This window comes from Cyrtonyx montezumae, unplaced genomic scaffold (genome assembly GCF_038088225.1).
Source record: "Cyrtonyx montezumae isolate F1298 unplaced genomic scaffold, pur_monq_1.0 scaffold_3, whole genome shotgun sequence".
NCBI classification, from domain to species: Eukaryota; Metazoa; Chordata; class Aves; order Galliformes; family Odontophoridae; genus Cyrtonyx; species Cyrtonyx montezumae.
In genome coordinates this window covers 66,556,189-66,572,586 of record NW_027072034.1, presented here as the reverse complement: position 1 = coordinate 66,572,586, position 16,398 = coordinate 66,556,189, and the positions used below count along the sequence as shown (strand labels likewise).

The following is a 16,398-nucleotide window of genomic DNA, read 5'->3' as shown; positions in this document are numbered from 1 at the left end:
AGACTCTAGTACTGAATATATTGCACATATTCTGTTATGTTGTACAGAAAAAAATGTAAGATATTAAAGACAAATTGAAAAAAATAAAAGTATTTTCTCCTACTCCGTAGAAGTTCTTTTGCCTGTCAGAAACTCAGATAATGTTTTACTTCCCACGGTTCCCCATATACTTTGATGGAAAAGTATCTCTTTGAATCTGAGATAAATCTTTATTTGATTTTTAGCCATTTGGAAAAAATTACATAACAAAAAAATATTACGGTTAAAACACATAGCATTTATGCTAATTATTTTAATGCTACTCGTTTTTAAGATTAGGTTGAAACTGTTCTAGATCTTTTCTGACCCTAGTGACTGCAGAGGTGAAGATATTAAATCTTCATGTGCAAATGGAGCTATTTCTGAAAAGTGGCAGCCCAACAGTATTAGTGTTAGAGTAAGGCAGTTAGGTAGAGTTAGCTAAGGGAAGATGTAAATGCTGGTTCACTGCTTGTACAAGAAAGTGCTCTCTTAAGTAGCTGATCATAATGTGAAACTTCTGAGGAGAGCCTTACTTTTCTTAAAAGTGAATAATCACATTCCCAATCAGATATTCCAACTAAATATGTCATTTCTAGACCAAATTTGAAATTAAACCACTTGTCTACTGTGCTGTAGGAAACTGTGCTACTACACTGGTGTTAAACAGCTTTGGGTTTGGGATCAAGGAGCACTAACCTAGTTTTGAGTAATTCACTTCAACTGAGAAGCATAGACAAAAGGAAGGCTTAAGGAAAGGCTTTCCATGCAACCTGGCACAGGCAGGAGTGAGAAATATGGTTGTGAGCATGTCAAAAGTCAGTTTTAAACAATTTTATCCACCTATAATGTTGGTGAAATAAACTGATTTGAACTGAATGGTAAAACTGAATTTATTAGTTGCTTTTTATGTACAAAACTCAGCGTAGAATGTTATAATGTTTACCAGAGAAGTTTCTGTTTCAGGTTGGTATTGTAGGAAGAACAGGAGCTGGTAAATCAACACTCACAAATTGCTTGTTTAGAGTTCTAGAGGGATGTGGGGGCAAAATAATTATAGATGGAATTGATATATCGACTATTGGACTCCATGACCTGCGAGGAAATCTTAACATTATTCCACAGGTGAGATGTGTTTTTGAGATGACTTCTTGGTGTGTGTGTGTGGTTGTAACACAAAACATTTAAGTTTTGTGGAGTATTTTTTTTGTTGTTGATCTGAGGGGGTTTTTTTTGTTGTTGTTGGAGAAATTACAAGCCTAAGTCTACAGGCTGCCAAAAGACAGGCATAAAACTCTGATAGAATGTTACTACTTTGAAAACAGGTTCTGTAATGGCAAATCAGGTTTTATAATCAAATTTTTGATAGTCTTGGCTTTTCGATTGAGCAGTGATCCTTAATAATGCTTGCATAATGCTATCTTGAAAAATGTCATGATTATTGCATGTTGGCCTTTATGTGGAAGAAATCTCAAAACAGAACAGACCCAAATTGTGATATTAGGCTTTATTATGCCAGATTTAGTTTAACAGTCTTAATCAGAGTAACTTGTGTTCTCCAGGATCTGTAAGTTTATAGCTATGTATGCTGTTTTCAAGTCTCAACTGAATAATTCATAGGGAATCAAGTAATATATAATCATGAATCATGTATGTTTGTAGGTTTCTCTGAAAATAATGCCTCCTATGTATTTCCTAAGAAACTACAACAAATCCAAAATTATTTATTTCATTTTCCTACATTAATGCAGTGTTGTGTTTGGCATACTCTTTCAAGTCTGTGTTGGAACTGTATACTCAAATTCTGCTATTATTTAGGATCCCATCTTGTTTTCTGGGACACTGCAGTCAAACTTGGATCCACTTGGAAAACACTCTGATCATGAACTGTGGGAGGTACTGGAACTGTGTGACTTGAAGAGTTTTGTTGAGTCACTTCCAAAGAAGCTCCTTCATGAGATTTCAGAAGGTGGTGAAAATCTCAGGTATATAAATAGCAAGTGCTATTGTAGTTATTTTCTGATACTGTGAAACTGTGTTTTCCTTCTTTATTTATGTAATGAATTACCTATGTAAAGATTACCCTTCTCCATTCTGAGAAGAATTATTTTCATAGTAGGTCTTTACAGCTCAAGTGTATAAATGAATGGGGACTGTGGCCTTCATATACCACGTAATTAGATTTGGAACAAAAATGCTCATTTATTCATCTATTTAAAAAAAAAAAAAGCAAAACTACAGAGAACTTTTTTGTTTTGTGTGGTTAGGCAAAACAACTTGTCTTTAATTTGTAGAACATTACCCCATAGATAGATAAGGAAAGTGACACTTGAAATAGGACTCAGAGAGACAAATAGTGAAGCTTTCAGCAGCAAAGAGATAAGCAAGAATGTAATGGAGTATATTGAAAAATAACTTATAAATGTCTATAAATATCTAGGGAGTGGGAGGCAAAGGGATGAGGCTGGACTCTTCTCTGCAGTGTGTGGTGATAGGATGAGGGGAAATGGCCACAAACTGAAGCATAGGAAGTTCTTTGCAAATGTGCATGGAAACTTCTTCACAGTGCAGTGATGGAGCAGTGGCACAGGCTGCACAGAGAGGTGGTGGAGTCTCCTCTGGAGATGTTCAAGACCCACCTGGATGCCTACCTGTGCAACCTGGGCTAGGGAGCTGCTTTGGCAGGGGGGGTTAGACTTGACGATCTCTGGAAGTCCCTTCCAACTCCTACAATTCTGTGATTCTGTGAACTTCAGTTTTCTAGGACAGACTGTTTTCAGAAATATCTATGAGGCATACCAGATGTAACATACAGGAATATCCAAACATTTACCTTGAACATTATTATGTTCAGTCCAGACTATTCAGACTCTTCATTATATTGTGAATACTGAAGTTGAGGACAAAGCTAGGTTTAAAGGTCATACTGCATCTACTGTTGGTATGCGGAGTGAGAAGGAATAAAAACTTCCAAAATGAAGTAAACATCGTTCTAAAAACGCTGGAGAAATATAAAGTGTTGTTAGAACAGATCTGCTCCATAGTAGTCCCAGCTTTATGTCAACAACATCTGCTCCAATGTCTAGGACTAAGTATTGGAGAAACAACATAATTCTCCCCTTCCTCAAAGTGCCTAACCTGACCTTGTCAATGTATTCTTAACAGTGTTGGCCAGAGACAGCTGGTCTGTCTGGCCCGGGTTTTACTACGAAAAACAAAAGTCCTGGTCCTCGATGAAGCGACTGCTTCAATTGACATGGAAACAGATAATCTGGTGCAGTCCACTATCAAAAGAGAGTTCTGTAACTGCACAATATTAACTATAGCCCACAGATTACATACAGTCATGGATTCAGAAAGGTAAGTTAAGTTCTGATATGCCATTTAAAAATTAATGACTTATTTTAAATGTGAGTTTTCAGACCTATTATATTTACTCTAGCTCTTTATAACTTAGTAGCTTTGTATCTGTACAACCCAGTGTATCCACTGTAGAATTTTTGCTGAGCGAACATTCAATTTCCAAAAGGCTGTATTAAGATGGGCATAACGAATTTTAGAAACCAATGATATATGTTCTCAGATTTCCAGTTAAGTTGGTGTTTGTAGAAGGGTTGTCAAATATGGTTGAATATTACATCTCCTGTAATCTTTATGCTTTTGTGTTGTAGAGTGCTTGTTCTGGATGCAGGAAGGATTCTAGAATATGATACACCACACAATTTGTTACAACGAAAAAGTGCTTTTTCTGAAATGGTTGCAGAGGCAGGTATAACAAAATAAAGAAAACTAATGAATGAATTCTTCGTGAAGATGAGAATTCGTTATACAAGTACGCTCTCTAAAGATATGCAGCACTCCTGATGTTATGAACTTCCTTGAAAGTTCCTAACAACATTGCTGATTACTACAACTACAGTCTGTACATAATGATCAAGTTTCTTAAATCAACTTTCTGATTTTATACAAATCACTGATTTTGATTATATTGGCACAGGACCAACACAATGAAGCAGTGATTTTCATGGCATATTTAAATATTGCACTAGTAAAGATGGATTAAAAAAAATAAATCTTCTGTTTTAATCTTCTTTAAATCTTCTGTTTTAATTAAGAAACTTGCTTGGTCATTACACCCATTTAGTTAATAGATTCTTATATCATCATGAATATATAAAAATACCAAACTGTTTACTGCATGGACATACAACCATTTTCAGGACATACACATATGTTTGCGTGAATAGTTCAGTGATTCTTTGGCAACAAACTCATGCTGATTTTTCTGTTTTTTGACTTTGTGATTTCTGAAAAGTTATTTTAAACAGCTGAAAAAACATGTTAATTTCAATTATTTTTCTAAAAGAATACTACAAAATAGGTACAGCAATTTGCTAGCAGATTTTAATGCAAGACTTTACTATTTAGAGCTACACGAAAGTATGTATGCATTACTGAAAGTGTCAGATAAACATTCCCATGCTTCTAAAGGCCATCTAAATATTGCCGTTTTTACTACACATCCTTAAACTCTTTAAGTTCAATTCTAGCTGTGTCTGGAATGCGTTAAAAGCCTAAGATTGTGAGGAGGATAAGAACTGAAGACTGGTGAGGACTGGTGAGGACTGGTGAGGAGGATTGAACGCATGCTCAAGTGACCTTGCAGCTGCTTGGTGAAGTAACAAAAATATTTTTTCTTTGCATTTCAGCAGTGGGTCTGTAGTTGTTTGTGCTGCCTGCCTGCCCGTGTGCACTGACACATTGGGTGCAGTTGGCAGGATCATTGAGCCCCTATTCTGGGATGGCCTGGCACTGAGCACTGGTGCCTTGTGGCTACATTCAATGCCCTGTCAGGATGGGTGTGACACCTACTTAAAACAGTATTGTAGGGATATGTTTATTCCTTTTCCTGTACGTTTTTATTGCACACCTCTGTAAATGACACTCTCCCATACTGCCACCCCCAGCAGTAGTGGTCTTTTGAGCAAAGGGGGTGGAATGGGGCAGGAATGGATTAAAAGTTGGAAGATAGTGTTTGACAAGTAGAACATTTATGTATAGGTGGTGTATAGGCTCTATTAAACATATTACAGCAGGGAGCTCAATGAAGAAGATCAAAGCACAGTAGTAAACTATACTTCAACGGGCATAAACATTAGGCTTGTCATTCTTTAGCATGGACCAAGCTCAGTGGTGCCTGTCTCTCCCTGTGTGCCTTTGTCTGGATGCTGCTTTAGGGATTTCCAGGTGTATAATGGAAATAAGTGTACTCTGCCTTTTAGCTGTGGGTCTGTGGTTGTTGCTGCTGCCTGTGCTGCTGACTGACACATCAGCTGAAGGAAGCAAAGTTTGCAGTTTTAGAAAGGTGGTGAGAAACAGCAGAGGCTTTCTGAAAATTTTCCTCAGAGATGCAATTCTACTACTGTGAAGGTAAATAATTGCTATCCTTTCCTGACAGTGAAGAATAACCAACCAAAGCAAACTAAAAACAGTACTGCTGAATTTGATTAATTGACTGTAAAGCACAATAAATATAATATGGCTTGCACTAGGTGATTAAGAGAATATGGTGACTTTAGAACTTGTTAGAAGTAGGAACAACCCAGACTAGGTAATTGCAGTTTTCTGATCTTCCTGCAGGAACAAACTTTCAGGAGAAATAATAGCTGCTTGCTTTTCATCTCTTTCATGTTCCCCACCTGAGGGCAGCAGTGGCTTCCCCATAAAGCAGAAACAACCATACTGACATTTCAAATGGGTAAAGAAGTGAGTGGCCCAGGAAATCTTGTCTTGGTCTTCATCTCTTATTTACCTTCACACTCCTCACCAAACCCACCCTTTTCTAGAAGTAGCACAGGAGAAACTGGAAAAAATTGGGTGCTACTCTTAACAAATATTTTAGGGTTAATACTAGGATAGGTAATGACTGCAGTACCTCAGGGACTGACATCTCTTGCAAGGTAGGGAGAAAGTCATCTAAGGAGTTGCACAAGTGTTACTTAGTAGTTTTACTTATTTAGGTGGAGAGAAAGGTCTTTTGTACTTACTGCTGGACTGACATAATTCAAGGAAGAAATAGGGAAACAGTGGTGTTAAAATCTGAAACAAGACAGCTCCAAAGGACAGAAATTGCTTTTATTAAAAACGTTCTAAAAGGTTATTTATAAAATGCATTTCATTGTCTGCCCTTGGAAACAATTCAGGAACATACTGTGGTGAGGCATCTTAGGCTTTCAGAATTTCAACTCACAATACAAGCTTTAACTGTATAAACCTGTCAAACTTAACACCACAGGCAACCATATTCAAGATTTCCAGGTGAGGTTGTAGAAAGATTTCAGCCTTCAAATATCAATTTATTTAAACAAAGAAAGACTTCTGATAAGCAGTACATCTGCGTATCTAGAAACATCCACTTAGTGCAGCGTCCTACTCATCTTTAAAATATGATGGTTTGTGCCAAAATACAGTAGTAAGATCAAAACCAAAATAGATAACTTGACTGCAGAATTCAGAAAAAAATAATAAATAAAAACGCATTGGGAGATGTGAAGTACAAATATCTGTACAGAAAACTGAAACAATACCCTGTTGGCTTTTTACACAAATAAACAGCTCGCCCTACCATTACAACTCCCAGATTAAAACTAGAGATTTTTAACCACCTCCAGACTGAAGGAGTGTGCTAAAGAAAAAATAAAATAGCACTTCCTTTATTTGCATTGCTTAAACAGTTTAAAGTTACTCCCTCATTTATGCCTAACTCATCCCAAAACTGCAAAAAGTTTCTAATAGTTTAACTCAACTGCCATGCCCTTTTATTTTAATTGCATTTTATTGCACTGTGTAAAATAAGCAGACATGCATTAAACAAATGAACAAAAAAGTCAACCTCAAGTCCTACAAAAATTCCAATACATTTTGAGATGAATTAACAGCAGGGCAGAAGAAAGGCCACAATGACTCTGAATGCTTCAGAAAAATATTTTAAATATGCACAAATAAATCTGCAAGGCATCTGCATATGAGAACTATACTGTATACTGGCATCTACTCATGACTTCACTGAAAGATGAGGTGCTAAAGGACTTAATTTAGTAGTTGGGTAGAGATAGTGATAGGAGGATGGTTGGACTAGATGATCTTATAGGTCCTTTCCAACCTTATGAACTTATGAACTTATGAAAATGCTACTTTCAACTCAAGAGTTTTAGTTCTATTCACCTTGGTCCCTTACCTCACTTGCTTTTATAAACATGCAACATTTTACTTGAATATATCATCACATTTTACTCGAAATCCCACATAGATGTGAAGACAGGGTCACTTTCAAAAGGTACAAGGGAAATAAAAAGGCATCAAAAGTCACTTCAGTTTTTAACTCAGTGAAATTATGCATGTAACTGGTATTTTGAGAATCTTTGTGAAGTTAAACAGCACCCGTGGAATGGCTGCATAAAGTTAAAATTCAATATAAGAGGTTTTTAATAGGATTGTTTCAAATATGTTTAGACTATAGGTATGCAAACAGCTGCATCAGTACAATTGAGAAGGCACTGAAATAGATCTGGTCTACTGTCAGGAAAATAACAGGCCTATTTTAACGTGGTCAGAGGTTAAACTATAGATCTAAGCCCACACTTTACGTCTTGGCACACTTTCCAGTAATTTTTTGGGGCATACAAGAAAATGCTTAAGATCACCAATTACTAGAGCTTACCCGATTAAGACCACACTGATGGATGAAGAGAAGTCTTAACGTCTTAGCTGTGGAGAAAATCCCGTGACCCACTGAGTAATGTTTTAACTTTTCCTAAAGAAGCTGAACTTCACAATTTGTTTTTTTAACTGTATCTCTCTTTTCTCCTCGTGCATTTGTTAGGTAGGTGGATGGCAAAATGTTTGCCTAAAATAAAGTCCAGAGAAACGTTACCTCAAATCCTGCCTCCTTCTCAGATGAACAGCTACCATCACTAATCTATGGTGAGGTTAGAGTGGGGATATGACACAACTTAAAGCAGAGATTCTAGCTAAAATGTAAGACAAAGCCGGATGAGTTCTCCTCAACTAGAGGAACTAGACTTCATCCAAGCAGTCCGTTCAGTCCCAGACTTCTTCCCCTGAAAACAGCAGGGCTGCAGGGAAGATGTCACACACTTGTAATTGTGCAACAATTAAATTCACGTTGGTAAAATTCATGGGAAAAAATATACATGTAGCTTCAAGACATACAGAATTAACACGGTTTTCAAATATGGCGAAGAGGTATAAACAGTTGGTGATATGCACTTGTTCTTAAGTGTAAGACAGCAGCATCTGTGTGTTAACCATCCAGAACGTTTCAGGAAGTTAGCCAGTGCAGACCCACTAAGCAAGTCCACATTAGCAAAAGCTAAATATCTTAAGGTTTTGACTCAAACATGAGACAGTAATATGCCACGTGGTCTTAGTAAAACTAGCATGCTGTTATGAACAGCAGAAGATCCAGCTGAATGCATAAATCTCATTCAAGCTGCAACATGACTTTCAGAAAGGTTTTCAAATACTCAAATGACTCATTTTAATAAATAACTTTTAGCTCAACACTGCTAGTGCTGTGTGCATTAACACTGCTTCACATTCTTCCAAGTAAAATACATTTCACGTGGAAACACCCACACTACAATGCCATACTACTTCTAACCTTTGGTCACACTCCCTTTATATTTAATTTTTAAACCAACACCTTTTCTGGATTTGCTAATAAAATTTAGCAAAAGAATGTGAGTGTGTCATCTTTAGGATCTGCATTCTATATCCAATCTAGAAGAAATACAGACAACTTCAGATCTTTAAAATAATCACTCGTATCTTTAAGGTAACATTTAACTCAAATAGCCATATTTTTTTTTCATTGTAATCTAAGGTTAGGCTCCACTGACAGTCAGGTAAGTATGCATCATCAGAGTATGCTTTTGGAGAGATGGGATGCAATGGGAGTTTACCTTTAGTTAAAATTAGTCTTTCGTAAATGCTTATTGGGAATTTCTATAGCGCTTACTTGGAGAGGCCAGGACCCACCAACAATTCCTGCTTGAATAGCTACGCCCATTACAACTGCTAGATCAGGGTCAACAGAGGTATTGGGCTCCTTTCCAAAGAAATCCCGAATAACTTCACGTATTTTAGGAATCCGGGTGGAGCCCCCAACTAACACGATTTCATCCACTTCCTCTTTGTGTAGGTGGCCTTCCTTCAACACCTGTTCAATGGGAACAAGAATCTTCTTAAAAAGGTCCTCGTTCAACATCTCAAATAGTTTCCTAGAAATTTCTCTTTCAAACACAACTTTGACGAAGTTGTTTTCTCCATCTGAAGCATCTCCAAGGTTTTTCAAGTCTTTGGCTTTCTCTGAAGGCTTGCCATTATGAACAGTATTTGGCTTTACTTCTCTTTCAGGAAGTTTTTCTGTAAGCTTCCTTTCTGGCATAGTCAACGACACCCTTAATGTAGATGCCTCATGAATAGTTAAATTTAATTTAACTGCTTCCACAGCCTGTCTGAGGCGATGTATTTCTTCTTTTCTTGATGGCAGAGAACCATAAACTTGATGGAGTTGACCGTATAAATGCTGCATCAACCTCTGATTAAAATCCTGTCCTCCGAGTTTGTTGTTACCTAAAATGTCAACATAGAATGCATCAAACATCACCCTTGAAACTTCAGAAAGCAGCACACATCTTCTCTTTACTGGGAAATGGAACTCAAGGGCCAGAAAACGACACTAGGACTGTAAACACAGAATGAGAGCTAGCTGAACTAGGAAAAAAGACATCATTATCATCCACTGAAGAGTACGTGATTGACTGTAACTTACATGTTTATTATTTTTTTTCTATGGACAAAAATAAATAACAAAGATCTGTAACTGGTGGCATGCCACTGAAGTGAAATATCTCACAGCAAGTATTTTTCCCCAGCTTAAGTTCCCAGAAAATTTACATTTTTTCTCTGCCCAAATAGACTTTTCTGTTAGTACTACCAGAGTGCAGCTTTATAGGAGTTACTGTTTTAACATTTTTAAGTCATTCAATGGTTTCATCCATTCACGTGGGAGAAGCTACATGCTATCCGAGTATAGGGAAATGCCCTAAAAATAGGGGAAGAAATAGAATAAATGCAAGCAATGAGGTTCATTTCTGTTAACAGGTATGTCTTACATTAGCCTTCACAGAAAGAAGTATTCCCTACTCTCAATTACCTCTGGAAGATTATTCGTGCATCATATTTCCAAAACCTTTCAAATAATTGTCCGTGCTTTCCATTAAGGAGATTTAAAAGTGCCAGTTTTCATCTGTGTTGAATTGTATTCTCAAACCCGTCTGCTATGAGTGAAAATAGGAATTCACTTAAACATCCATCCACTCTGGTTTATTTGAAGTAGCTGAGTATTTCTTGCTGTTTCACTCTTAGTGGACAGCAAACATTGTTCATTCAAGGCAACGCTAAAAGTAGCAGGGCATCTCAGTTCTGTCCAGATCTGGGTCATCTGCAAAGCAGTTGTGTATTCCCTCCAATTTTACTAAACATTGCTGCCAAAACTCTTTGCCAAGTGATGAATCACTGTGGCATATATATATATTAAAAACAAACAAAAAAACAAGTTACTTCTAGGTTAACAAAATGCAGTTGCCAAACCCTATGCAACTGCACTGCAGCCAAATGCAAGGCAAAGATGTTCTAAAGCACTCAGCTTTAGTAAACTGACTTGGTAAATACTCTCAGCTCAAAGGTAACAAAGCTTTAGAACAAAGTATTTTCTGTAAGCAGTAGCATTCAGACTAGTAAAAAATCACAGCCTCAGATAAAATTAAACCACCATTTATAAATCTTGAGTTGGTTATAAATCTAATTTCTATTAACAGACAGCCAATTGCAAACCTGGCTGCATATGAATGTCAGTTACAAACACATCCTTGTGAGAGTGGTATGTTTTAAATAACGCCCCTAAAGGTGATTTCAGGTGCATCTTCCCTCTCCCACTACCCCTACAGAAAAGAGTTTTTCTCACCTGCCATGGCTCGTGTGAGGAACATCCCTCCCTGCTTGTTCAGCAGAGACACATCCAAAGTTCCTCCACCCAAATCTACCACCAAAACATTAAACACATCAGCTTTGTGGAGTCCATAAGCCATAGCAGCAGCTGTGGGTTCATTGATTACTCGCAAGATTTCTAGCCCTAAAAAGAGCAAAGCAACAGTCACATACAATACCAAGAACTGTACTCAATGTAACAACACTTACCATTGGTTATGTTCATTCATTGGTTCAATTAACCAAACGTTAATTGAAATGCCAGTTACAAGGAAACAGTTCATCAATTATTATTGCTTAGAAAATTATTTTCCTTATTTAAGCCTGAAGAAATACTACTTTAGGTCAGGACGAAGGCATGAATCCTGATCTACACAAACATGTTTTCTCGAGAGACTCTTTCCTAAGTAGAGTCCACATTCTATTTGCATTTTAATTATTGCCCAGTTGTGCTTGGTATGTTCTCTCTATTTAGAGATAACCAAAAAACTACCTTCCTTAGACCAAGAGTCAGTTCTCCTAGCCACCCATGTTTGCATTAGTTGCTGCATCTGTTGGTACCCAAGAGTTGTTCTTCACAATTGTGAGCAGTCTTAAAGAAAGAATAAATAAATCCATTCTAAGCCTTTCTATTCTCCCTCGACTTCACCATTAGTGAAATAAACATAAAGATAACGTAAGGCTCCATAGAACAATTCTGGAATAAAAAGACAACACCTGCAAGGTTAGCAGCCTTAACTGTGGCTTTCCGTTGCCTTTCATCAAACTCTGCTGGCACAGAAATGACCGCCTTCAAAATGGGCACACCAAGATGGTCTTCTGCCATTCTCTTCAGTTTCAGTAGGAGCTGAGAGCCGATATGCTCCGGAGTAACATGAAAGGTTTCATTAGTTGTCACAGAAAATTCAGCTAATCCATCATTGTTGAAAATCTAGGAGGAAAAGCAGCACAACTCATAGGTAAGATGTCTTTTTCCTTCCATTCTCTCCTGTTGCTGGTCAAGTTAGCTCTAGAAAAGCACCAAGTAAAAATGTATTGGGACAGAAACAGCATCAACTTTTATACTTTTCTTTTTTAATAGTTATCTCAAAGGAAAATAAAGTTTCAGTAAGGTACCGTTAAAAATTCAATAGGAAACTATGGTGGCGTGTAATCTAGAAACACATTTCACGGTAGAGGACAGGGTCCCCTGGAAAATCATCAGCTCTCCTGCTGAAGTACATCACTTCCACCACCATTTCCTCCTCCTCTCTCTGGATACATCTCACGGTTTCCAGGCATACCAGGTTTAGCCGAATGACTCAAAAGAACTGGTTCCTCATAAGATATTTAAAGCTTTCCACATATTACCACTTGGACATAAGCAAAGATGATGCTTGCTCACCTTAAACGGATACCTGCTGCTTTCACTCTTCAATTCTTCTGAAGTGAAGATTTTCCCGATGAATCTTTTTGCGTCATATATCGTGTTCTGAGGATTGGCATCAGCAAGTTCTAGGCCATCATATCCTACATGCACATCTCTGTCTGTGAAGGACACTATACTTGGAATGCTGTTGTGCCCGTTTTCATCTGCAATAACCTTCACCTGCCCTGTTCCAGGAAGAAAGACGCCGACAGAGCAGTAAGTTGTGCCAAGATCAATCCCAATTACCTTCGGCGTAGGCATTGGTAAATATTGTTGTGCCAGATAGCCAGCCAGAAGGAGAGCCAGAATAGCTGAACCTGAAACACAAACGAACAGGTTAATTACTATTTTTGGAGCAACTGCTTAGGAACGACTCTGACAGGAGACCTAGTTAACGAGGTGCTGCAAAAATTACACAGAGGTGACGAGCTCCCAAATCAAGCTTCAGCACAACACGTCCCAGCTCCCCGAGCGCACCCTCCCACATCCCCCAGCCTTCCCCTCGCTTTAGAAACAAAGAAGTAAACCGGTTTAAGGACGTCACGAAAGGCCGCTGCAGAGCACCCAGCGACGAGACCCGCCGTGCTCAGGGCAGGAGCGATAGCTCCGAGCCCGGCAGCCCACACCCCCAGGCTGGGAACCGTGCCGACCCTAGCGGCTGCCTGCCTGCCTGCCTGCCCGCCCTCACGCACCCAACACCGCCATCTGGCCGGCCATCGCTGCACGCCGGCTGCCGCAGCACCGACTGCTGACGGGTCCCTAACGGCTCCTTCCAGGCCGCGCCGCGCGGCACGCCGGGACTTGTAGTCCGCGCTTCACCCCCGCCCCGCCGGCGCACGCAGGCTGCCTGCAGCGAAATAACTACACCTCCCAGCAGGCACGCGGACGACAATGGTCGATAGGGAGGGTGCGTGGCAGCTGCTTTTGAGCATGCGCAGAACGGGTCCGGCTGCCTCGCTGTGCTTGTCGGGTGTGGTAGTTTGACGCACAAGGTGTGAAAGGCTGCCAGTTAGGCAGTTAGGCCATCTTGAGGGCTCCTCATCCAGCTGATTTTCTTCTTGTGTGTCTAACTTATTTTCCAAAAGTTGGTGTTGAATACTTGCATCATGTCTCTCCAAATGGCATCTTTGTCCAGGTGGTTGTTCTAAAGCTAACTGAGTGGGGGAGAGCTTGGGTCAGAGAACCACAGCGTCATCAAGGTTGCAAAACACCCAGCCCGACCACCAACCCATCACACTGTGCCCACTGCCCACGTCCCTCAGTGCCACATCCACTTGAACACCTCTGGGGACGGGGACTGCACCTCCCTGGGCAGCCTGTCCCAATGGTTGTTTATGGCATTTCTTCACCCATATAACTCAAGAGCTGGCACTTTCTATTTTATACAACTCTAAGTGGATGATAAACACTTTGAAAAAAAAATAATAATGAAATATGTGTATAGTGAAATAGAACAAATGGAGATTATGATTAAACTGAGGTTTCCTGAATTTTTTATACTTGATAGTCACCGTATGCTTTAGTGCATATGTACCCCATTGAAACCCCACACTTCTGGAGACTGACATACAGGGATGCTTTCAAAAATACCGTGACAGAACCTCATTTGGAGATTTCATCCTTTCTGAAGCACAGACCAGGCTCTATTTTTATCCTTGAGCTTAAAACTCTGGGAAGCGTTGGGGTCACTCAGTGATGTGCATGCTGAAGGAGAGAATTCACATACTGCTTCTGTTCCATCTCCTCAAAATAAAGCTGTCTCATGAACACAGAGGATCAGCCAAGACCTTTCCACCTGACTCTGGCTCCCAGGAGACCTTCCTGCTCCCTGCAGAATTACACAGCATAGGACACCTGCCTAGGAGTCAAACCAAGGAGAGCATCACTGCAGCAATTGCACATCGCACCAGACACTTCTCCAGGAGCCACCTTCCTCCTTGTGTCTGTTTTTGACTTTTTTTTGAAAACTGCATTGAAACCTGCATCCACCCAATTTTCTCTGCAATCCTTTGAAATCAATGTTTGTCCTTCAGCACCCAATCTGAAATGAGGTCCAGAAGTGCCTATTTTTAATCCCACATCTTTTTTTTTTTTTTTTTTTCATTGGTCCAGAGAAAGAGGCTTATTTAGAGGCTTATGAGAAGGGAAGACCATGGGTAGTTCCTGCCCCTCTGACAGCCTACTGAGCACAAGCATGGTTAGGAACAGACATGGGAAGATAGGTCTTTTTTATTTCCTGAAATGATGTGTTTTAGCCACATCCTTGTAATGGTAGGAAGGCCCAAACTTCAGTGTTCAGCACTCACCCAAAGGTAGGCAATGCAAGCTCAGACCCATACACCTCAACTCAGTTGGATCAGAGCCTCTGGTGACTTGCACAACAGTCTCTGCACACTTTCTAGTATCTCTGCTGATTTGTCTGTTTGTGCTGGCTGTGCAGCGCTGATAAAGCCTTGGGGGCAGCACACCAGGCTATCAACGTTACCTGCCACTGATGTGAGCAGAAGGCAGGCACATGACCTGCCTCTGGGGGTCTGGGCCAAGAGCCCAGCTAGGCTTATTAGTGTGTCTATTCACTCTGGTAGTAAGCTTTTCAAAACATTTCTAAAGGTTTTGGGGGATTAATTTCCTTCAAGGGGATAATGTTTTCTCCTGGTGCCTTAACAGGTGGAGGTAAACATGTTTATGTCTACAAATAGCTTGAGGGAGAGAGTTGTTCTTACAGTGTAGGAGCAAAGGCTGGCTTTAAACCAGTCTTCCATCAGATAGAAACTAGTATCTGCAGGAAGAAACTGTTACACTGGGGAGTACCCATGAAACCGTAGACCTGTGATGTGTTATACACAGTTCAAGCATTCACTGAATCAAATAAAGCTTGTTTCCATTTCTAGAATGCTTTTCATCAGCTGTATTCCTGCACTTTGAGAAAAGGGAACTGAGTTTGCAAAGCCATTGCGCAGAACAGGGCTTCCTCTTCCTCAGTGAGTGCTTCCTGCACCATCTCGGTCATTTCCAAAACATTGTCCAAAATCAAAACACAGAGTACCAGGCCGGTCAAAAGCAGAGTTTGCTCCCAGCAATTCTGTTTGATCAAACGGTGTTACCTCTGTGCAGGAGCAAGCATGACAGGGATTGGAATCCACTTCCCAGGTGGAGGGTGTGGTCAATGTCTCCTTGAGAAAAGAGACATTTTACTTAAATGCTATAATCTGAAATGTCGTGTTTGGGTTTTAAATTCAGTAAAGGTGGCTTCTTAGCCTTGGTGCTGTCGTGTCACCAAAATTACAGAAATGCAGAGAAGTGCCTCCTCTACATAATTAAAACATTGACCTTCTTCCCGCTCTATCTGGTTGTGGAAGGGAAGGATTTCATCAGTGTCCAATCTTCCTCTGTGACAGACAGTTCAATGTCAGGTGTTTGGGAGAAAAGTATAACCTTCAATTGAGATGCAAAAGTTTCCATTTAAATTCCCGAGTATAGCTTAAAGATTTCTTGCTCCCACTGCCCGGCAGTTGTGAAGGTGTGCAGGGAATCCTTAATTAGTCAGAAACCAGCTCTCCGACTGGAGGCACTGCACGCTGCTGCAGGGCTGCTCAGAGATTCATCGCCAAAAGCAGGAGTGAGACACTGGCGTCAAGCTTCCAGCAGATGTCCCTGCTATGCAGGGCTGCTTTTTATATTTAATGGTAACCTGCAGATTCATATGAGGCGTATTAACCTTTTGCAAACGTTATCCAAATTCTTGTAAAGGCATAAGTCATAAAAATGGTGTCTCATTTTTCAGTGCAGTTTGTTTAATTCTCTTAACATCTCCATTTCACTGAACCCTTGTGAAATCACTTTGAGGTTAACAATGAAAATTTTATTTCCTCTCTCATGAATACGGTTGCAGTCAGAGC

At 39.7% G+C, this 16,398-nt stretch overlaps 2 protein-coding genes across 2 annotated transcripts in view; one reads left to right on the top strand and one right to left on the bottom strand.

Annotated features, from left to right (window-relative positions):
• LOC136052045 (multidrug resistance-associated protein 1-like) overlaps positions 1-4,627 on the top strand; it is a 32,608-nt gene extending 27,981 nt beyond the window's left edge. The window contains exons 25-28 of the mRNA XM_065741848.1: positions 985-1,143; positions 1,837-2,003; positions 3,184-3,378; positions 3,690-4,627. Of these exons, the coding sequence (XP_065597920.1) occupies positions 985-1,143; positions 1,837-2,003; positions 3,184-3,378; positions 3,690-3,801 (633 nt within the window). The 3' untranslated portion in view covers positions 3,802-4,627. The remainder of the gene's footprint in view (positions 1-984; positions 1,144-1,836; positions 2,004-3,183; positions 3,379-3,689) is intronic.
• A 4,297-nt stretch (positions 4,628-8,924) lies between these two features.
• HSPA13 (heat shock protein family A (Hsp70) member 13) lies at positions 8,925-13,246 on the bottom strand. Its single transcript, XM_065741846.1, has 5 exons — positions 13,192-13,246; positions 12,476-12,816; positions 11,809-12,022; positions 11,069-11,236; positions 8,925-9,675 (listed from the first exon to the last, which is right to left on the bottom strand). Exons 1-5 carry the CDS (start codon positions 13,214-13,216, stop codon positions 9,005-9,007), a joined length of 1,419 nt encoding a protein of 472 aa, XP_065597918.1. The 5' UTR covers positions 13,217-13,246; the 3' UTR covers positions 8,925-9,004.
• Positions 13,247-16,398: the final 3,152 nt, after the last annotated feature.